The sequence below is a fragment of the Nesoenas mayeri genome (assembly GCF_963082525.1).
Source record: "Nesoenas mayeri genome assembly, chromosome: 2".
In the NCBI taxonomy this organism is placed as follows: domain Eukaryota; kingdom Metazoa; phylum Chordata; class Aves; order Columbiformes; family Columbidae; genus Nesoenas; species Nesoenas mayeri.
Window position 1 is genome coordinate 103522356 of NC_137543.1, and position 21331 is coordinate 103543686.

The 21331-nt window shown below is 37.6% G+C and overlaps 1 protein-coding gene across 1 annotated transcript in view; it reads left to right on the forward strand.

Annotated features, from left to right (window-relative positions):
- The window catches only part of TNS3 (tensin 3), a gene marked incomplete at both ends in the record, with an annotated part of 226390 nt that overhangs the window by 92639 nt on the left and 112420 nt on the right, over positions 1 to 21331 (forward strand). Inside the window, 4 exon segments of the mRNA XM_080340298.1 lie at positions 73 to 111; positions 11167 to 11208; positions 20195 to 20247; positions 21065 to 21236. Coding sequence (XP_080196424.1) covers positions 73 to 111; positions 11167 to 11208; positions 20195 to 20247; positions 21065 to 21236 — 306 coding nt within the window.

Below are 21331 nucleotides of genomic sequence, written 5' to 3' on the forward strand. Positions count from 1 at the left end.
AATCAATGAGATTGGCTTATCTCCAAAAGAAGTATATTTTTTTCCTTATTTTATTATTATTTTTTATTCCAGGTGGTGACACCCTGCCTTTTGCCAAGCAACTATGAACTGGTAAGTATTTTTGGCACTACTGATATCCATCAGGTTTTATTAAGTAATAGGTTATGTTATTCTTGTAGCATCCTGTAACCTTTTGTTATTTTCAGTACTGTGGCATCACCTTGGCTTGGCAAATGAGGTTCTACCTGTGAAACTTGTTACTGTGTCCTGTCCCGTTCACGAACATGGTTGCTTTATTGAGTATTTTGCAAAGCTAAGGGTGAGATGTTGAGGGTTCCTCTTAAACTGGACTGGACAACCTGCCTGTGATGCAGCAACCATGTGCTGTTGTCCATGTTATGCTATCTGTTTTTTTGTTTGTGTTTTAAATTAAAAAAAAAAAAGACATTATTGTTTTAACATAATGATGTCTCATGTCAGTTTGAAAGTACAAATAGCAGTTTGTTTGGGGCTTGTTATTTTTTGTTCAGGGTGGAAGAGAGGAAGTTTACCCATGCTTGTTCAGGATAGGAAAATGATAAGCCTTTTCTGACTTGTGTGACTGAATTTGGTTATTTTAACTCTAAGGGCAACATGAATGATGCCTGGAAGATCAGATGTAACAGTTATTTATTGAACCAGCAGCGCCACCTGCTAGTGTCATTACTATAATAGAACTAATCAGCCAACAGCTGATGCCCAAGTGTCACCCAAGAACTCTGTGTATTGTAGGTATGTGATGCAGCCACTGGCAATTAGGAATCCCGCCTTGCTATGTGAATTGACCAAGTCATTTGGCATATTTTTGTTTTGATTTTGCTGCTGGAATAATACTTATCTAATGTGAACCACAGAAGTAAAAAGGTGGTATAGAAGTCTTGGTTCATGTTTTCTCAACTATTATCCTTTAAAAGAAAGGCTGGAAACCTAAATTCGTGATTGATGGTATTTTGAGGAATGTGAGTATCAGCTCATGGGAGTTCCCTTCTAATTTTGACACACTAATTTTATGAATCAAACCACGTCAGAGTCTGAGGATCCTTTATGGCATTACTGCTAAAATTGTTAATGGAAAAGAAACCCTTTCTTATGTCTGCCACTCATATTATTAGATGTATGCTGGTAACCATGGTTGCTATTTCTTTCATGTTGTGCATACAACTGGAACATTGATTCTGACATGAAAAATATGACATTGTGATTCAGCAGCAGTTTTAAACATACAGCAACCTGTGGGATATGTTACTAGTCATTACCATTAATAATTCTGGTTGAACTTGGTTTATGTGAACTGTCAACATGGGGCAATGCTGGTGGTGTGGACCTAACTGACTCTGCAGCCTGCTGAAAATTGAACAGTATGGATGGCAAAAGTGGCCTAACCTGTTTTAGTTTACCAGCAGGGATGTAGCCAGAGGTATATTCAGTCCCTGAATAAAACATTTACTAGTTTTAGGCAGAGGAAAGGGTGGGATTCTATTTAAATTGCTTGCAGGGAAAGACATAGGTGAAATATTTTCACTACATAGTATGTAACATGTTCTTATTACTGAGTGAGAATGCACAATGTGCTTTGCTTTTGATATGAAACCTGGTGACATTTTTAGATTAGGAGTCTGCCTTATGCACAAATAGATTTTATCTGTTTAGTGAAGAGTTCAGTTGTTATGAGGGAGGATTATCTGTGACAATATTAGCTGTAAGCAATTTCTTTTACAACTATTTTGAGTGTAAACTATTGAGAAGGTCAAGATTTAGTTGAGATCTTTAGATGATAGTGAGCGCAGTACTCTATTCAAATGAACCAAAACTTTGTTGCATTGCAGTTTGCTTCGGAGCCGTGGATTTATCCCCATTCATTCCAGCCAAGGCATTCCAACCTTTTAGTTCTCACATAAATAAATGATGCATATGCCTGCTCTAAATTAGTGCTACTTATATTTAGTCAATGCAATGGTTGCCTTATTGCTTTCCTTACTGTGGCTTATTGTAGTTAAACTCTCAGTGGTATGTTTGTTGGAAGACTGCTGAAGCCTAATGAAATGCACAGATGCTCTTTTTCTTCAAATGTGGGTTTTATTGATTATCTTCAGCTTGGATGTCTGTTTCCAAAGAGGCCCTTTCGTCTCATTTCTCATGAGCCATGTATTTGGAAGCTTTGTAATGACATCAGGACCCTTATATATCAACCTAATGCAGCTGTTAGGAGTTTCAGGTGCTAAAATATAAACCAGCTGCTGTTGAGTGTTTTCGTACTACTTTATGTTGTTGTATACATTCCTCTGACTGGAAAAAGGGGAATGATGTTAGTCCGCTCTGTTAATTCAAGTCAAATGTCTTGCAAAGATGACCTGTTCTGGTGCACTTCATTCTGTTTTGTGAAGAGGCAATGGTTTATTTGTGGTAATGGACTTTCACTGCAGATATGTATAGCGTTACCCAATGATTAAAAAAAAAGAAAGGAAAAAAAAATACCTGCCACGGTCACTTTTTTTTTGTATGTAAGAGTTTACTTAGTTTATGAGACAGTTGTCCAAAATTTTGGTAAAAATTAAAGATGACAAGTTGGTTTAAATAGCCTTTTCTGGAATTGTTGGATCTTACTTTGGAATATTGACAGTTACTCAGTTGATCTTACTTTTTAAAATAAACTTTTAAAATCAAAAAATAATTTCTAACAAGTACACACATTTTCCCTAAACATTTCCCTATTTTTATCTAGTGTTGCGAAAAGAAGAGAAGGTTTAGGCCCTGACCTTAAAGCTCCAAATACTTTTCATTTCATCTGTTACTTTAAAAATATAAAAATAGAAGAATGGAATAGAAGGATATTATTTTTGAGGTTATTTTTAGATTCTAGGAAGTATTCTAGGAGAATTTAAGATGTTTCAGTGAAGGAGACAAACTTACTACCTTCTTGAAATTTCTCTTCCATCCTTCATGGTAGTATGTCTTTGAAAATAATAGAAGAAAAGAATTCTTAATTCCTCAGAGGCCCCTCACATGTCCTGCCAAATGTCTTGCAGTAATGAAATGTGGTGTGAAGGCCTGAACCTCTTAGCATACGTGGATTCTTATCTTAAAATTACTCCATTGGTTGAATGGTCCTTATCTCTGCATGACTTGTCAGTTTTAAAGCAGAGTTAAGTAGTGATCTTTACCAGAGGAATTTCTGATTTAATCTGTATAACTGTTCTTCCCCCCCCCTCCCCCCCCCCGCCTTGTTTTTATCTTTTTTTTTTTTTTAATTCTAACTGGTTACCAAGGAATTCTGCATACTGTTAGTTCTGCCATTTAAACATCATATTTCATAACCAGCTGTTATAATGTGGTAAAATTAAGTGGGCACTTACCCACCTACTTATCTTTTGTTGTAATATCTCTTAACACTGAAGTTTGTTTAGCTGTTTTGGTGAATATGGAGTGGAAGTTTAATCATTTTGATAGAAATTGGGGAGGGGTGGCAGTGTTTCTGCCTTTTTTGTTTAGCTTAACTGTTTCTCTTAAGTGTTGCAAGCCTCTTTTCTGCTTGTGAACAGAGAAATCAGACTTTCACATTCAGGCACCTCCTAACAAACCAAAAGCTTGATTTTGAGCAGTTGAGTCAGACTGTGCTCTTGCCTGTCTCAGCGCAGGAGGGGAACAGAATAAAACTAATTGTGGGAAAAAAGAGAATTTTTTGTGTAGGTGGGTTATTTGTTTTTTTTGGGGAGGAGGGGAGAGTAGTTTTGTTTGTTTGTTTGTTTTCCACAGGAGTGGAAAAAATTGCTTGAGAAGTGAATGGTGGAGTCACAAAGGCCTCATCCTAATTGCATATCTCATTTTTGCTTTAAATCTATGGTAGTTAACATATACCTTAATGTATCCAACCTAGTGCCAGCATTTTTTCATAAAAATGTATTATGATACAAAGAAAAACCAAAATCCAGTGTATGTGGAGAAAGAGAGGGAGAAAACCATAAGAAAACTCAGTACTCTGTGTTTGAAAGAAAATGATTCATTTTCAGCAAAAAACCCTCTGTTCATTTTTTCCATGGTGCCTGGTAAGAAGAGCCCTCCTGAGATACTTTGGCTGAGAAAGATCAGTAGATACAACAACATGTATTTTATCCCTGCTGCATTAATTTACTTATTACATGCAACTCCCCCCACGCCCCCCCCCCAAAAAAAAAAAAGAAAAAAAAAAAGTTAGACAGTCTGTTGTAGCAGAGTCCCATCTGTTTTTAATGTGAGTTTACAAGAGAGACTTTTTTTAGGAATCTGAGGCTGAGTTGGTCTTTGTGCTATTGGGAAGGCCTGAGCATGTAGATGAAGGATTGTATTATCCAGTTACATTTGAAATGGGGCCTCAGTACTAGAAGGTGTAAGATTGTTAATTTGGGTTAATCTGGTACAACTTCCAAATATCGTGGAGTATGGTGGCAGTGACTAAGCTGAATTAGGAGCTGACATATGCAACAGTTTCACTCTGTCAGCTATGATGTTGGTTTCTGGCTTAAATCAGTACGAGTTTTGCTGTAAAACTGCATCTGGTGGGTTTGGTTTGTAATACATTTCTGTGACTTACGGCTGATTCATTTCTGGGCTCTCCTTTTTCTTCTTTCAAGCAATATCATGGAAATTTTATGGAAAACTAGGAAAATAGCCAACTCTTTTATTCACAGGGACTTAATTTTTTTTTGTATTTACTACATTCAAACTTCAGCTCACAGGACTCATGAAATGCATACAAAGCAGGTGTTACATGCCCGTAACAAGCATGATTTGGTAGAGGTAAAGGGTATACAAAGTCTACCATACCTCCCCATTGCTATGATCTTTCCTGTCTCCTTTCCTCCATCTTGCCAGAGCAGTCCTAGCAGGGAGGGCTGCAGGCTGGAGCTGCCTCTCTTGTGAAAGTGTGTGCACATCATGGGAGGGGAAACACAACAGGGCTGTGCTGTGTCAAATTTGTTTGCAAAGGGTGGGAATATTCCAGTAGGAATATCCAGTTCATATTTCACTGCTCAGTTTCTGCTTCATCACCATCCAGGGCCACAGTGCCACTGTCTCCATGTGAAGAAATCTGTGGGCTTTGGAGAAACAGATGATGTTTCTCTACTTCTGGTTCATATAACCTTACTGAACTGAGGAGGAAGCAAAGATGCCATGAGACTCTTTTCTTTTATTATTATTTTTTTAAATCTAGCTCTTTCTTGCTATTCAGTTTTACTTTATTAAATTTTGAGTTGTGCTTTCTTCTTACTTTCCTTTTTTCCAGCTTCATCAACCAATAATATTTTTACATTTCTTGAATTGTTAGTGCCACATTCCCTGAGTAGGAGAAGCATGGACTGATAAGACACCTTTTTGACAAAGCCTGTGGGCTGCTGTCTGAATTGTAACACTTGACACAACTATTTTTGAAACTTTTTCATTTGAAGATCTCCAGAAGGGGGTTGTCGTGGGCCTCTATATTTCTATAACATTTCTATGTTGTTGTTTGGTTTTATGTTCCAAGTGCTTACCAGAGTAAGGCCATGGACCCAATAGGTCTGCAGAATACATTTTCAAAAATCCTATTTTAAAGTGCAGTCAGTGCCTTGTTCATAAATGTCTCTGACAGATGGGACTCTGCTACAACACTGTCTCACTTTTTTTTTTTTTGGGGGGGGAGGGGGAGTTGCATGTAATAAGTAAATTAATGCAGTAGGGATAAAATACATGTTGTTGTATCTACTGATCTTTCTCAGCCAAAGTATCTCAGGAGGACTCTTCTTACCAGGCACCATGGAAAAAATGAACAGAGGGTTTTTTGCTGAAAATGAATCATTTTTTTTCAAACACAGAGTACTGAGTTTTCTTACTGTTTTCTCCCTCTCTTTCTCACAGAGAATCAAACTCTGTGAATATGGAGATCCCACTCCTCTAAATTAATGAAATGCATTGTTCCTGAAGTGAGCTGTGCAGCATATAGTAAATTCAAAAAACAGCCATTGTATTTGGCAGGAGAAGAGGGCAAATACATTTCTAAGAATATTTGAGGATGATGAGATTTAATAAAAGCTTAAATACAAATTTATTTTTGTATAATACACTGTGTTCAGTCCCTGATGTTCATCCAAAATGAAATGAAAATGAGGCTTTCTTTGAACAAAAACAGTCTGCAAAAATAAGAGATCAACAAGAGGGAAAGGTTTCAGTAGTTTGCAGAGACAGGTTTGCCTACTTGTTTATTTTCTTCAGGTTGACTCCTACCCTTTCCACTGAGTGTGGAACTGCTGCAGGGCAGAAGCATCTGCTTTTCAGAAATGTGACCCTATTTACTAGAGCAGCTAAATCCAGAAGCATGATGTTCTTGCAAGGTATAGCATGCTTCTTTCTGCCTTCTCATCTGTCTTTCAGCTAAAGGGAAATTACTGATGTTTCAGGACTGCTCAATATCATTAGTTTTCAGTTGACAGAGAAACTTTCCATATATGCTTGGTTTACTAAGCATCAAATGAACTTGCATAGATTCTGCTTGACAGCTCACACTGGAAAAGGGAAATACACCTTCTAGGGTAGTTTTTTTCCGGATAATTTACTGTTCTTTCATAGCTTATCCTGAGAGTGACAGATCTTATGTCCCTTGTGAACATGCTTTTAGTTAATCTTTGAAAGTGCTTTCTTGACAGTGGAATGTGTAAAACGGAAAGAACAGTACCAATCCCATCTCTATAAAGTGTCTGCCAGCCAAGCATTAAAACGAACAAACCAAAACCAAAGCCAAAACTGTCACTGTAAGTATTAAAAGTGTTGTGGAGGACTGCCACCTGTCTTTCAAAAGGAAAAGACAAATCCTTTAGTGTTAATCTAAAAATCAGCTTTCCTTATAATCAGTATTCATTGTAATAAGCACAGATAGGCCCATCTCTTCAAACAGAACAGTGAAGCAAATGTGATTCCTAGGTTAAATTCTGATGTGTTGTGTGACTATTATATAATGGTGGATCATCTTTGCTCACTGCTTAACTAATCTTCAGTCCCTAGCATCCTATTTGATTTTAGTTCACTGTCATGTCAGAAATCATGCTGGTTTAATTTGCTTTAGGTTAATGTTTTTTACATTGGCTCAAAAATGCAGTAGTGAATATAAGTAACAAAGTGTGTGTGGCAGAAATGTTATGTATGAGCTTGATTTTGATACTTCTCACTTACTGTTATTAAATGCTGGAGAGAGGTTGAAGCTCCAGTCTGTTTCTTGGAGAAGTGTCACAGTACTACCTGGTAGATTTGGGGGGGAAAGGGAGAGAGGGAGGGAAGCTGGAGCTGATTGTTTTTTAAGTATGTTTAAAGTGGAATCCACATTAGAAGCTTTCAGGGCAGGAAATCCCTGCTGATTAGTGAAACCTTAAAAAAGGTGAAGAAACTGTGACTTGAATGAATGAAGAGCATAGAACATCTTCTGTGGCAGTCATTGAAAGGCTGATCTGTGTTCCTTGTTTGTAATTACTACAGGAATATAACTTTTTTGGTTTTGAAGTAGCAGTGTCATTTTATCTTTTGCTTTAATTGTTTTATTTTTTTCCTTTGGAGAAGCTTTTTTAGGGAGCTCTTGGAAGGAATCTGTGATGGAAAGAGAGGGAGGTGGGACAGGTTTTTTTTTTTTTTAATGATTTTCCTTTTTCCATAGGAAACTGGTTTTTAATTCTAACCCTTTGATCTGGCTTTATGGGAGAGTGCAAACAATAATATTTTTGTGTTTGATATTTTTGAAATGCTGTGACTGGCGAGGTGCACAAGTAATGCACGTCAGCTATAATACACTGTCATCACAGTGTTCAGTATGTTGTATTGAGTCAAAATATAATAGCTGCAGATGGGGCTAATGAGATGTGAAAGGCATCTAATGTCCTGTTGTCTCCGATGTGGCTTCTTTTCCATTTCTTTTCCTTTTTATCTCTTAGGACTTAAAAACAGGACGATGTATAACTGACAAAGCAGTGTCTTAGAGTGGTCTCCCCATGCCAATGTAGGAAGTAATGATGAAGTTTCAAGAAGAAATATCAAGCTTTCACAAAAATGTTTTGAAATTAGAGATGCAGCTCTTCCATCTTAATGTGGCTGGTAGTCTTGGTTAAGATCCTTAGTTTGGGTATTAGAATATACTTTCAACCTCCCTTCATTTGTGTCCAGTCAAAGACTTGAAGCTGTGTCCTCCCACATCTCAAATGAGTGTACCACAGTAGTTAGCCACTGAAGAGTTTTATTTGTAATTTTAATTCTAGAGTTGATGAATAGGCAGCAGGAGTAGCAGTATTTGGCTTGGGGACAACCATTTTAAAGCTATGCAGGGTGCATTTGGAGACTTGACTCTACATCCTTAGGTGGACCAGTTTTGAAAGAAAAGGATTAGGTGCTGGGCATCTGCTTACTGTGTGTATGTATATATATATTTATATGCATATGTATACATACACACATTTATGTAAAACATATATTTACCTGAGATGCTTTTTTTCACCATAACTCAGTTTCAGCATTCTTCCCTTTAAGTTAGAAGAAAAGGGGAACAGTGTAATCCTGCTAGTTGAGATAGTTATGTCACGCGCTTTGCTTCTAGCGCTCTGTGCTCCCTCTCTGTAGTAAGGTGGAGAGACCTCTTGCTTCTAGCAGAGTGAGAGAGTATGATACATTTCAGTAGGGGCTCAACAAGCTGGAGAGCCAACTCAAAGCATTAAAAAAGAAAGAGCAGAAGAGGATATTCTCGATGCTTATTCCATGTTCAATGTACTGGTTATCCTAGAAGACTTTCAGAGTACACCCATACAGTGCTGAACTGAGCAATACAAGGATAAAAATTATTTTGAACTGGCAGACATTAGGTGTAAACTTCATTTATGTCTCTGTTTTATAGGCAGTAACACAAATAGGCTACTTAGTTGTTCTGGAGGGGTATGTGCTGAGTTCAGCTTGTGTATGAACCTTCTGGTGAAGAGCAAAGCAGGCGGCGCATTTTCCCAAGCGCTCTGCTTATGGAGCCCACAAAGTCTCTTCACACAGTGAAGTGAATTCACCAAGTGAATAAAAAACCCTGTATTTTGTGTGTGTTGCCATTTTCTATATGGATCTCTTTATTTCTGCTAAGTAGCAGTGAGTGTCTGAAGACTGTGAAATAGTAGTAACTAAGGTTATAGTGATAGAGGTGCTTTTCATATATATCATCTTTAATCGACTGAGGATAAATTGAAGTTTCAATCAATTCAGGGTTTCTGGGTTGAATTAATAGCACTGGTCAGTCTATATGTTAGTTCTTCTGACTGACAGGTTTGTACATTTAACACTGTGGAGATTTGATAGCTGACAGGCTAAGTTGTTTTTAAACAAAAAAATAAGACAACTGCAAAGCCATTTCTCAAGGGTTAATTTTGAGCCAGTGTCACATCATGAGGGTTCTGGTTAGTGCAGGCTCTATACCCTGGTGAATTGTTGTGGGGCTTATTGAATTAGCAAACTATTGCTACTGTAATTTACACTCTGAAAATCAGTAACTGTGTTTCCAGTTGAGATTTGCAACTAGAATCTATCTGAGCTTCAGTGGCTTACCAAAAGAAGGGTTGGCAGTTGTAAAGCTGCATCTCTGGTTCAAAGCATCTTTCCCACAGCAGGTGGTAAAGTCAAATTGTCAGTTGTACCACTGCTGATGTGTGCATGTTGGAGTTGTGTTGGTGTATCAGTGTGGCCAAGCAAGTATGCTACAGTACCCATAATCTGTCATGGGCAGAGACTGGTATTCTTAGTTTGGGCAAACATTGTGTTCCTGTGTGCGTATGTGCTGCTTTAGCTATATTTTTTATTTACACTTACCAAGCTGTAAGTTACTGCACAGTCTTGAAGTTGCAGGAGAATCCAGCTCTGGTCAGCAGTGCAATTCAACAGGAAGAACTAGCTTTTCATTTTATTGTCTGTACCATTTTAAGATGGTCTGGTTGTTTACCAAGAATCAGAAAGCAGTTTCCTGTGACTTTTTGCCTCCTTTTTCCTGAAGGTGCTCTCTCCAAATAAGAAAGGTTCAATTTCAGTTGCTCTCTTACCTGTCTGTTAGTCCATATGTGGTAGCGTGCCAGTGAAAATTATGAAGAGGAAAAACATGTTTCATTGTGCACTTCCTTCCCTGCCCTTTTTAGTTTATACCTTATATATCCAAGATAAATATTGTTTATTTTGCATATGGTTTGCACTTCTCATCCTACACACTTGAGAAGTGTTGCAGACTGCTGTTTTAGTGTTTCGTTGCAGAGGTGTCTGTATTTCAGTGATTCCTGTTCTGTATGAAATGTGCATGCAAGATATATTTTCCAGATTGTGAAATGGTTTTGCATTCCACAGGGTAAAGATGCAGATGGGGTGTAAGCTGTACTTGATTTTCTCAGTTTGAGCGTATTTCAAGGTGAAATACTTCTGTTATTCTCCCATTGTAATTCCAAATAGTAAGGTCCTTAATCTAGGGTGTTTTCTCTTGGGAAATGCCAAAACTTAGCTTTGTTGAAATCTTAAGCAAACATTTGGAGGTTTTTTTTGGTCCATGTATACCACTGTACTTCCCTATTACATTACCTTGCTTTTATGCTGGTTGTAGTCATCTATTAAAAAAGCATGTACTGATGGAAGATTGTCCTTCTGGTGACTCGTATTAGATTTTCGTAGTACTGGATTGGTTCATTTCTTTTAAAAGGTTTATTTTAAACTTCCACAGGTACAACTTAGCATGTTTCAAAGCCTTGAACCAATATTTTAAACAGTGCTTAAAGAAGAACCTAGACAGTTCACTTTATCAGTACCCACACAAGAGAGATTGGGAAAATACACAAAAGGCAATACATGGTTAACAGCATATATCTTCATTTATATTGTAACTTGGAGTATGCATTCTCAGTAGCTGTGTCCTCGCTTGCAACACCTGAATATACAGGATCATAATGTAGAATTGGTTTGTTTTCCCTATCTGTGTGAAGATAGTTCAGTTATTAATACTGTAGAATGTATGTGTATGTCTTAATTTATTTTATTTGCGGTTTGTGTATATGTTAGGAGGGGAGTTCTTAGTATATACTCAAACTATCTGGAAAGGTAAAGTCTGTTTTGTTAACTTTTCTCCTTTTGCAGGCTAATAACTCTGAGGCCCTTAAAAATCATGTAATCAGAACTGTAAGTAATTCCATTTTATTTATTTCTTTTTCATTTACTTGGTCTGATTTATTTTCCTATTTGTGGCTGCTTATTTTTATTAGATCTTCACAAAGCATTCATTGCTAGCCATTTTCAAAGTATGCACTTTGGTTTCCATACTCTGTGAAATTAGCCTTTGATTAGGATAATTAGTGGTTTCTTCCCCCCTGACTTTATCCAGAAACAGTGAAAGGAACTCTGTGTTCCTTATTTTTAAGTCAAGCAGAGGAGAAGAGAAATATTAAAATCTTCGTAGACTGACTGTTTTCAGAGGAGTTCAGAAATTCAAGAGGTGGTTTTTGGTTTTGTTTTTTTTTTTTAGTCTTTATTTATTCCAAAACAAATTAAATGCCCCTTCCCAACCCTTTATTATTGTTGTTGCTGTAGTACTGCTGGTACAAGTAGTATTAAATACATTTATTGAAGTGTGATAGAACCCAGTCTTTAGTGTTGTAGACACTTCTGCAGGTGAGAAATGTTCAGTACTGGTAGTACTTATGAGGATACTTTTAGCACAGTTTCTGTGAAATGAGTAAGACAAAAAAAAGAAGAAAAATCTTTGGAGTCCTTCACAGTTACCTTTTATCAGAGATGCCAAGTCTCTTTCATTTCTAAATAAATCATGGGAGATGCATATAATTAACTCTCCGTTAGTAGGCAACTGTGATGCAGGTATTTGATTCATTGCCGTGAAGATGAAGTTAAGATTTAAAAAGGGGTAGATGCAGGGACTTGCACAATGCATATGATCTTCACCAATTCGTTGTTCAGTTCAAGAGCAGCTCTCTATTGCAGTAAATGAGAATCTATTTTACATTGTCATTTTGTGTGCATTACATTTGTTTTGTGATACATGCTGTTCCAGTAAAATTATAATTATTTCTAAGTTGCTAGAATATATTTGATATTGAAAACAGCTAAAATGTCTGCTGACAACGTTGTTTCTCCCTTCACTCTTCCTTAACTAGACAAATTAAATAAAATAAAAAAATCAGAATAGATTAAACTTATTTGGTTATCTGCATGTGAATAATTGGTTTAGACAGCTGCTCCTAGAGTAACAATTGTGAAACAAAACAAAATCATACGTTGTGAGGAAAATAATTGCAGATCATTTTCTGTTGTTAGCTGGAAGGTTTTAGGTTCAGTATGTTACATCTGAATACTTCAGAGGATTTTCTGTTTGTACTGATTGCTTGTTACCCAACCAAAGGTAATATGTTCTGGGTTTTTTTCTGTACATGGAATAGCTCATGCAGAGCCATTTTGAAGGCAGCCTTAATGGCAAGCAGTGCTTCTTCAACTGTGCCTTTTGTGCTATTATATTTCGCATTGCTTGTTATTAGACCATTAGCAAGTTTTCTGAAATTTTTGGTAGTTATTTTCAATGGACCATTATACCCCAGGAGCAAAGGGTGGCATGGATGAGGGGTAGGGGTCATTGAGGAATAGAAGAAAGTTCCCAGCTGAAGCACAGTAATAGGAACAGATATTCCTGTTTGGAAAAGAGAGGAGGTGTAAAGCTGCAAGTGTGGGGGATTCCTGAGGAAGTGCTGCTGGCTGCAGGCAGCAGGGCTGGATGCCGCCGCTGCCCGGCTGAGGCTTTTGCAGCTCTGGTTCTGTGACCTGTGTAACTGCAGTGCACACCCCATCTCATAGTGCTAATGGGAAATGCGTTCCTCGTCTTTCTGCCTTCTATTCCTCATAAATTTGTGCTGTCCTTTTTCTCCTTTTGATTATTAACTAAATTGGAAGAGACTGCTTTAACCTGCCTGACCCCTTTTTGGCTCTGGGATTTCTTCTCTCTTCTTCTCTCTCTGGTCCAGGAAAGAAAGCTCTTGCTTTTTCCTAGCAATGTGGTTGCTAAAGGAATATTTCTGTCATCAGTCCTTATTGCTTTATAGGAAAGCTGTGTAAACATCAACAAAGAGAGTTTGGCTTGAATTTCACCTAGTGTCAGAACCAAAATTTTCTTACCTTTATTCTAATGTTTGGGATAGTTCTGAGTCATGTATAATACTTTCTCACTCAAGAAGTCAGAAGTGCACTTTCTTACTTTAGAGGGCTTCCTCATTCCCCTATGGACTGGAATCTTATTTTGTTCTTAATATTAATGTATTAAAAACAAAAAAAAATGGGACTTACTGTTTCAACTAAAGGCTAGCAGAAGTGATTCTGAAACACATAATTTTCTCTTAGTAGGGTGCCAAATTTATGATGAAAGTTTGCTTTGGTTATGATCTCTTACATCTTAACTCTGTCAGAGAGAAACTCAGGAGATTTTCTGCAGTATTCCCCTCTGACACCACATTTTTTTGTTTCCACTATGGACATCACTATCTTTTTACAGAGTTAGAAGTAGATCATATATATACGGGAACTTTGCATTAGGTACTGTTGAGTCATGCTATGCAGGACTTCTACAGAGCCTCATAACCTGGTAGATGTGAATCAATGCAGAAACCTTTATACTCTGCTGTGTCTGTTGTGCTTTATTACATTGTCTGTGGATAGAATTAATTTAGGAAGGTGTTTCATAGCTCTGGAGTAATTATGAAACTATGTTACACCCAGAGCTGGAGCACATGTATTATTTTAGTCAGTTCAGGTGAACTCTTCACCTAACACTTAACGTGCTAATACTTAAATATGGACTTTGTATGTTTCCCTGGGCCATTTGAGTGTTGACTTGACTCTAACTCAACCAGGCAGGTGTGCAGGAGACAGCATCAAACAGTGCTGGTTAAGGCCAGGTGCTTGCCTTACAAAGCTCTGTGTGAAGTCCTAGTCTTGATGCATTGTAGAACTAAGGCTTCAGTTATGTTATTTTTCTACAGATATGAATGTGTTTATCTGTAAAATTGTATATTAAGTAAAAAACCATTTGTGCCTCATTCTCACTTGAATATGGCCTTTACTTGCATTCAGTATTCTCTCCTAAAGAGCCCTTAGTAGCAAAAATTTTCTACGTGCCTTCTCTGTTATGAATTTCATTTTTTTAAAAAGATGGATAGAAGACCCAGCTTTAGCATGAACTTTCAGTTTGTGAGCAAGGTTGCTTTTCTGAATCTGAGTTAGAAGATTATCTTCCTGCCTCTGTTAGTTCCTTATTGCCCTGGCAGGTTGGTAGGTAGAACACCATATCCAAGTGCCCCACAAACTCGAGCTGGATTAGTACCCTACAGTTAATTTCTTTAAAGGAGCCTGACCTGTCTTGGCCGAAGTGTTAGAGGGAAGAATCACAGTAGCAGCTAAGAGTCAGGATCGTTTTTGGCAGGAGGACGGCAAGATGGGATTTATACCTTTGGCAGATGCTGCTGCTTGGAAGGGGCACGTTTGTCTGGACGCTTGCTTTTATACTGCATGGGGGAAGAGATCATTATTTTTACAGAACATGATATACAGAACAAAAATAAAATGTACAGCCAAATAAATGGTTGTTTGCAGAAGTAATAATTATAAATCTCTTCTGCAGAGTCAAGTCCAAAAAATATTTTTTTAGTAATTTTTTAATATTTACTGCAGGAATAGTTACACAGTAACATAGAAACATTTGTATTCACAAGGCATGAATCTTTTTCCACATTAACGATCATTTGAAAGCAAGAGGCCAAAAGATTATGCAAATTTTGGTTCTCATCCAAGACACCCAAACATGTGTTTCACCGTAGCTTCTAAAAGCAACTACTGTGTCAGTACGAATGATCATGGTGGAGCAGTTTAGCGATCAATGTAGTTCATTGTCCTTTTCTGCAGTACCCCAGATTGAACTGCTACATTACACCTTAGAATAGGTTAGAGAATTTCTTCAGATTCCTATCCATGGCTTGGGGGATGAAAATACCATCACAAATTTGGTTAAAAAGCATTCAGGGCTCCTGCTGATCAGTGTCTTTATTCATATTCTTATTTGTGGTTGTTTGAATAGTGAACAATTATGTGGAAAAAAGTTTCATAAGCTAATTAAAAGCTGTGTAAAATGCATTTAATTTTATGACAGATTGTCTTTTCAAGTTTTCTGATGCTTACATCAACATTAAAATAGGCATAAACAAAATATTTATATTCAAAGTAGATCCATGTCTTTCTAAATATGACCTGATACCTTTAAGTCACAGATTACTCATTGGTTTACATTTCAGGTAGTTGTAGTTTCTGTTAATTGATCCTTACACTTGTTAGTGCTCCCGTTCAAGGAGCACAGGAGAGAAATGCATGTCAGATCCTGGAGCCATGAGTCTTCAGCAGTGCTGTTCCTCAGAGGAGTGTATAGTTCATGGTCAGCTGTCTTAGCTATTTAAAACAATGCAATCCTTGCAACCAGTAGTTCATGTATTCTGCTGAGATTGCTTTCGAGCAGATATTGTATTATTATATTGTAGTTCAATGCCAGGAACAGTGCCTTGGTAGAGGCTACTGAATGATTTTTCATTTGATGTCCTTAGCCTGCCTTTGATTCTAGTCTCAGAAGGGGTAAGTCATTATCTCACCTGGTATTTCTAAGCCCATGTGTGGCCTGTATGTCTAGTTTTACTTTGGTATTGGAAACCAGTGGTTTACATACTAGGTTTTTCATTTCTGCCCCCACCCCCCTGAGCTGTCATATAAAGATCAGTGAATCAGTGTACTGAAAAAAACCAAATGAAGTTATCTGGGACAAAACTGATTTCCTTTCACCCTTTGTGCCTTCCGTGATCTTTCTGGTCACTGGAGCTGTACTACAGAGGGCTGTAGTCTGTGAAAGGTGTAAGCCTACTAGTTGTAACCCAGGTTCCCTTATTTAGAACTTGAAATGTTTGAGGATGATCATCTTGATGAGAGACACAGGGCTTTCTTACAAATATGATTTTTAATTTTTTTTTTTTACATATATTATTTTTGACTTGATTGTGCCCATTTCTTTCCTTGAGAGGCAACCTTTTGTCATAGGCGAGGGGATGCAGGTTTAGCAGAAAGGTTATTTCTTATTCCTTCTGTGTCTGAACTGGTGCAGGAGGTGTCTCAGTGCCATACTGTGTGAGATGGCCTGTTGTCGTGTTTTTGCCCTGAAGCTGTAGAGAGACTGGAGACAGATTTTAAGGTATGAGATGCAGCCTGCTGCCTGGGGCAGCAGAAGCTAGCTGTTTGAGGCAGACCAGGTAATCCATAAGCAGGTTCATCTTCTTTGGTGTCAGAGGAGGGTAAATAAACAGGACTGAATAAACTGTGCATTAATTCCTGTCTTGTGTACTTCCTATGCTTCAAATGACAACAGGCTATGCTGGGAAACTTACCTTCTAGTGGCTGTCTTAACCTGGTGAAAATGATGTGGAATTAAATATGGACCTGTTTCTGTATCACATCTAAGCTGTACCGGGCTCTGGGTTGGCCTCGTTGGAAGGCTGCATTTTTAAGAAAGTTGGGATTGCAAACTCCGCAGTGTGCGCAGGACTAGGTGCAGAAGCCAAAGATGGTAAAAAATCAGTAAGGACTATGTCAAAGGAAAAGGGCAGTGATGCAGTTCCTTGGATGCAATGGGTGTGCTCAGTAACATCAAGAAGACAGTTGTCTTTTGAGAAGCAATTGCTTCCCCCTGCTGGCTTTCATACAGCTGTAGCTAAATTTGTCTGACCAGAAGGCTCTTTGCACTTGTTTGCATAGCAATAACTTTTATGTGTTATTGTTTGAGATTTATTGGTCAGAGATATAGAAATTCCTTAAAACTGAATGAACAGATAAATGTGAGGTCTTTTTTTCAGAACTCTGCTCATTGCCAGGCAGTCTCAGGGGGACAGGAATCATAGGGAGATGCTCAAAGAAGAATAATCTCAGAGTGGTCTGTTGTGCTGGCAACAAATCAAGCACTAGTTTCTCTGACCCTATCCTAGTTACAGCTCTAAATTTTTAGCCAGGTGTCATTGAACACCCCATTTTAAGCCATTATTTTTCATTCGCCTTCAGCTTCTCTACTGCTATGGGTTGACAGGAAATGAAAATCTTATTTAGTTATGGAAGTTTTTCTGTGTCATTGTTCATCCTGGGAGATGCCAGATGGTATTTGCTGTCTTGGAAGATTAGCCAAATGCTTTGCCATTATCTTTCCAGTGTGCAGCAAGACAGAAAATAGTGGGCTTTTTTTCACTTGGATGGAGATGGTTTGCCTTTGTGAATAGTCTGCACTGTGCTGTTGAGTCTTGTGCTTGATGAGACTCATATTCTGCTGGTAGGTGTGTGTGACTTGGTCCAGAATGAAGAAAAATACCTTCTTATCAGAGAAGTGACCTTAAAACTACACAGAAATGGTGGGGAGAGTGGAGGGAAGAGGCAAGAGAGGAAGTAACAGAAATTAAAGATTGGTTTTATTTGACTATTAAACCTGAATTGAGTCAGAACCATTGTAAGATATGGCTCATGTTTATAGATTACCTGTTGTGAGAAATGGTGTAACAGCATCTTCATGTGTCAGAGAATATGTTGTAGGGGTGTGTGCATGTATGGTGTTTCATCAAAGCTTAAAAAGCTTTTTCAGTAACAATTTTGCCTCTGTAGTATTTAATGTATTATATTTGTGTTGGAGTTCGCTAAATATTTTAGCTGTGAAGGTAGAAGTTAGTGGTGTGGTCATTGATAATTAGTAAACAAAACAAATAGTAAAAAGAAAAGCTGATGAAAAAAATAATGCATCCCTAGCTACAAGATAATTAAGCCATGGAAGAGAGGAGGAAGTGACTGTAATCTCATGGACATGAAGAAAACCAGATGTGTGTCCTTGATTGTTGGTCCATTTACCAACAAGTCTTTGACTGTAGTCAACATGTAATGCACAAGGTGATCTTGACCTTATGAAGGCTTAAGTAGAATTTAGTAGCTTGGTGAACCATACATAGGCAGTGGGAGGTCTCATGGTCTGAATCAAAGTATCTTTTGAAGATGGTAGAGTTCTGTTGATTTTTGGGACCTATCCTGAACTGGTATAAAAGTGTACCCATAATGACAGACTGAAGAGTGTTGCAAGTATTGCAGAGTATTCAAGACTATGCAATGAAATGTGATACCCAGATGAGATTTCAGAAGAAGGATTCTTTTAAACTGATACATTTTATATGTGCAACTAATCAGCTGGAGTTTTAAACTGTATTGTAGGTGCTTAAAGAAAATTTATTTTCAGATAGCACTGGTGATTTAAGTTTTGAGTTGTACTTGCTGTTGAATAGTGCATGTTGTGAGGATTATCCATTTTTGTACACAGAGCAGTAATGGGTATATTGTACTGTGCATTTCAGTAGGTGACACAGCACGCATATAGTAAACACATATCTCACTAATAGGTTTTATTTCTGCTAGTGATTTGCATTACGTTATTGATCACATGCTTGTATGCTGCATGCTACTAGGTTATATGTTAGTTCACATGCTACAGCAATGTACAGTAGAGAATGATTTTATCACTTCTCATCTTCCTCTGGTAAGAAAACAAGTGACAGATTATTTAGGTTGCATGGAGGTTTAGTCATAAAATGTATTAAATAAATGGTGGAAGTACTCCCTAAGCAATGGATACATCTGTGTAACCAACAGAGTCCAAGGAAGTCAAGGGAGAGGCGCATTTTGCTAATTGCTTTATAGTTATCAAAACAGAATAAAACATGCTAAAAGCATTACCTTTAGTTTCAGTTATTAGTTATTTACTTGTTTTGGCACCCATGTTGTATTGTCTACAGCCTTTAAAATCCTAAGAAAGGAATAAGTAAAAAAGCTGAAAATACCATTAAGTTTCCTCATTTTCTGTTGTATAAGTAAAGACAGGAGCTAGTAGAACTGGGACCAGTCACTTAGGTGAGGTGCACCTTGTACCATCAGATGTGCTTTAAAATTTGACAGAACAGCTCATTTCCAGAAATTTTGGAAGGAAACGTGCCACTTGCATGCTCGTATGTGTCCTAGCTGTTCCCAAATTTTTATACACAGTGTCTCTGTTCGGAAAGTTCTAAGGCCTCTTGCATTTGAACACGATTTATTTTGTTTGGGAATATTTGTCATGTGTACAGTCAAAGCAGACAGGGTTTATCAGGTTTCCAGCTCTTACACATCCTTCAAGCAAGCTTTTCTGTGCATTTTTCTGTATAGTATGTATAAATTCAGGGCAGGAAGATAAGTGAATACTCTTACAGAGTTACTGATGCATGATATATGATATGATATTAAACTTCTGATCGTCTGTATAAAATCATATTTCTAAATGTTAAGTAAATATTGTAATTTATTTTTATTTAGTGTTAGTATAGTAATAGCTGTTGTCTTCTAAAAATCTGTCCTGGAAGGAAGGGATACTGCTCCCTCTAGATGTCTCTGTTTCTATTATGTACAGAGAGCTTGAGTGTCTATCATGCTGGAGCTTCATTCTTAGAAAGCTAAAATTAGGTGAGAAAAAAAATCTATTGCTAAGGTTCAAGGGGGAGAACATTTTGATGCTTTTTAGTATATAGTTACTATTACTGAACAAATAGAACTACAAAAGACACACACTGAATTCTTGTAAAGCAAAACCATTGCAGCTTAGGCTTCTCTTTGAAGTCCCAAGACTGACACTGGAATGAACCGAGTATATTTTTCAGTTTTGTCATAAGAGAATCATTTGAGAAGAACTTACTTTGCAGGTTTATATAGAAGTTCAAGCTCCATCTTCTCAGAATGCCATAGAATGTTTTCTCTAATCTTAATACAGTTACCAAGAAAAGCACAAAAGACAACCAGTCCTCCTCTGGCAGTAGTGAGTTGGAAGAGGTAGCAGTGAGTCTGTATGAAGAGCTGGCCATATTCTTGCTATAACTGCAGTCAAAACATAAAGTGTTGATACTCTCTTATCCTATTGTTGGTATAGTTTTCCCCAGTATGGACTTAATAAATGATGAAAAAAGACAGGAACATTGACATCAGTGGCAGCAAAGAAGGTATGGGATTGACTGCTCTTCTTTCTTTGTTCCAGGGTTCCAGCAGTACTTCGAAGAACTTGCCTTTCAGTTGTGACAAAGGATCGAGGCACGTATTTCTTTAATATTTTGTGTAGTAGTGTCATGTAATGCTGTGATGGGTTTGGGTTTTCTTTGTGTTCATGATTCCTGTGAGTTCAGACTTCTGCAAGGCATGTCCTGCTATGCAAGGACCATTTTTAGAATCCCCATCTGAGAAAACAACTTGGTGTATTTGCTGAGCATACTTTTAACTTATTGACTGTAGTCTTCTGATTAGTCTATTAAGAAGGACAAGGTAAGGTACCTGTTTGTACCCTCAACCTGGAAAAACAGAAGTTAGAGTAAACAGTGTCTTTAGACTAACCTGTGAGATTAATTGCATTACATTTATGTCTGTTGTAGTTTGGTAACTGGTTTTGGACTGCACTGTTACTCGGAGTAGATTTCAAGGTGGTATCCAACTGCAATGTTTTATAGATCACTGGTGAATCTACCAATTTGTAAAGCATTTGCAGAATTCTACAGAAAGAGATTTGTGCAGACATAAGTACCCTTATGTTTTCTATTTAACTCCCAAATTTGTTGCACTACTGCTTGTCAAAGTTGCTTGTATTCATTTTACTGCTTTTTGGTGTTATTGGTTGCAGAGATTTTTTCACTACAGTTTTGATGTGAAGAACTGATGTTTGGCTAGCTCCATTTGTGTATTAAACTGAAGAATTTGAGCTCTGTAGGCATTTAATAATTAGATTGTAGTTGTAATGAATAGGTTGGAAACATCAGATGCTTGACTGTATGAGGCCAAGTTGTAGTTTCTTCTCATTAATATGCTATGTTTGTTCTTGTCTGCTTTGCTCTGACTGCCACATCTAATTTCTTCACAGAAGTGCAGAATTTGATCACATTATGGAGGAAGGCTATGAACTTGACCTCACTTACATCACAGAGCGGATCATTGCCGTATCGTTTCCTGCTAGCTGTTCTGAGGAAACTTACCTCCATAATCTACAAGATGTGACCCGAATGCTCAAATCCAAACATGGAGATAATTACTTGGTATGTGTAGCATCAGTCTTTTGTGATACATCATCTGTCCTGCAGGAAGACCACTTGTATGTCCACGTATACAGTTGTAAACTTGAAGTCACTCT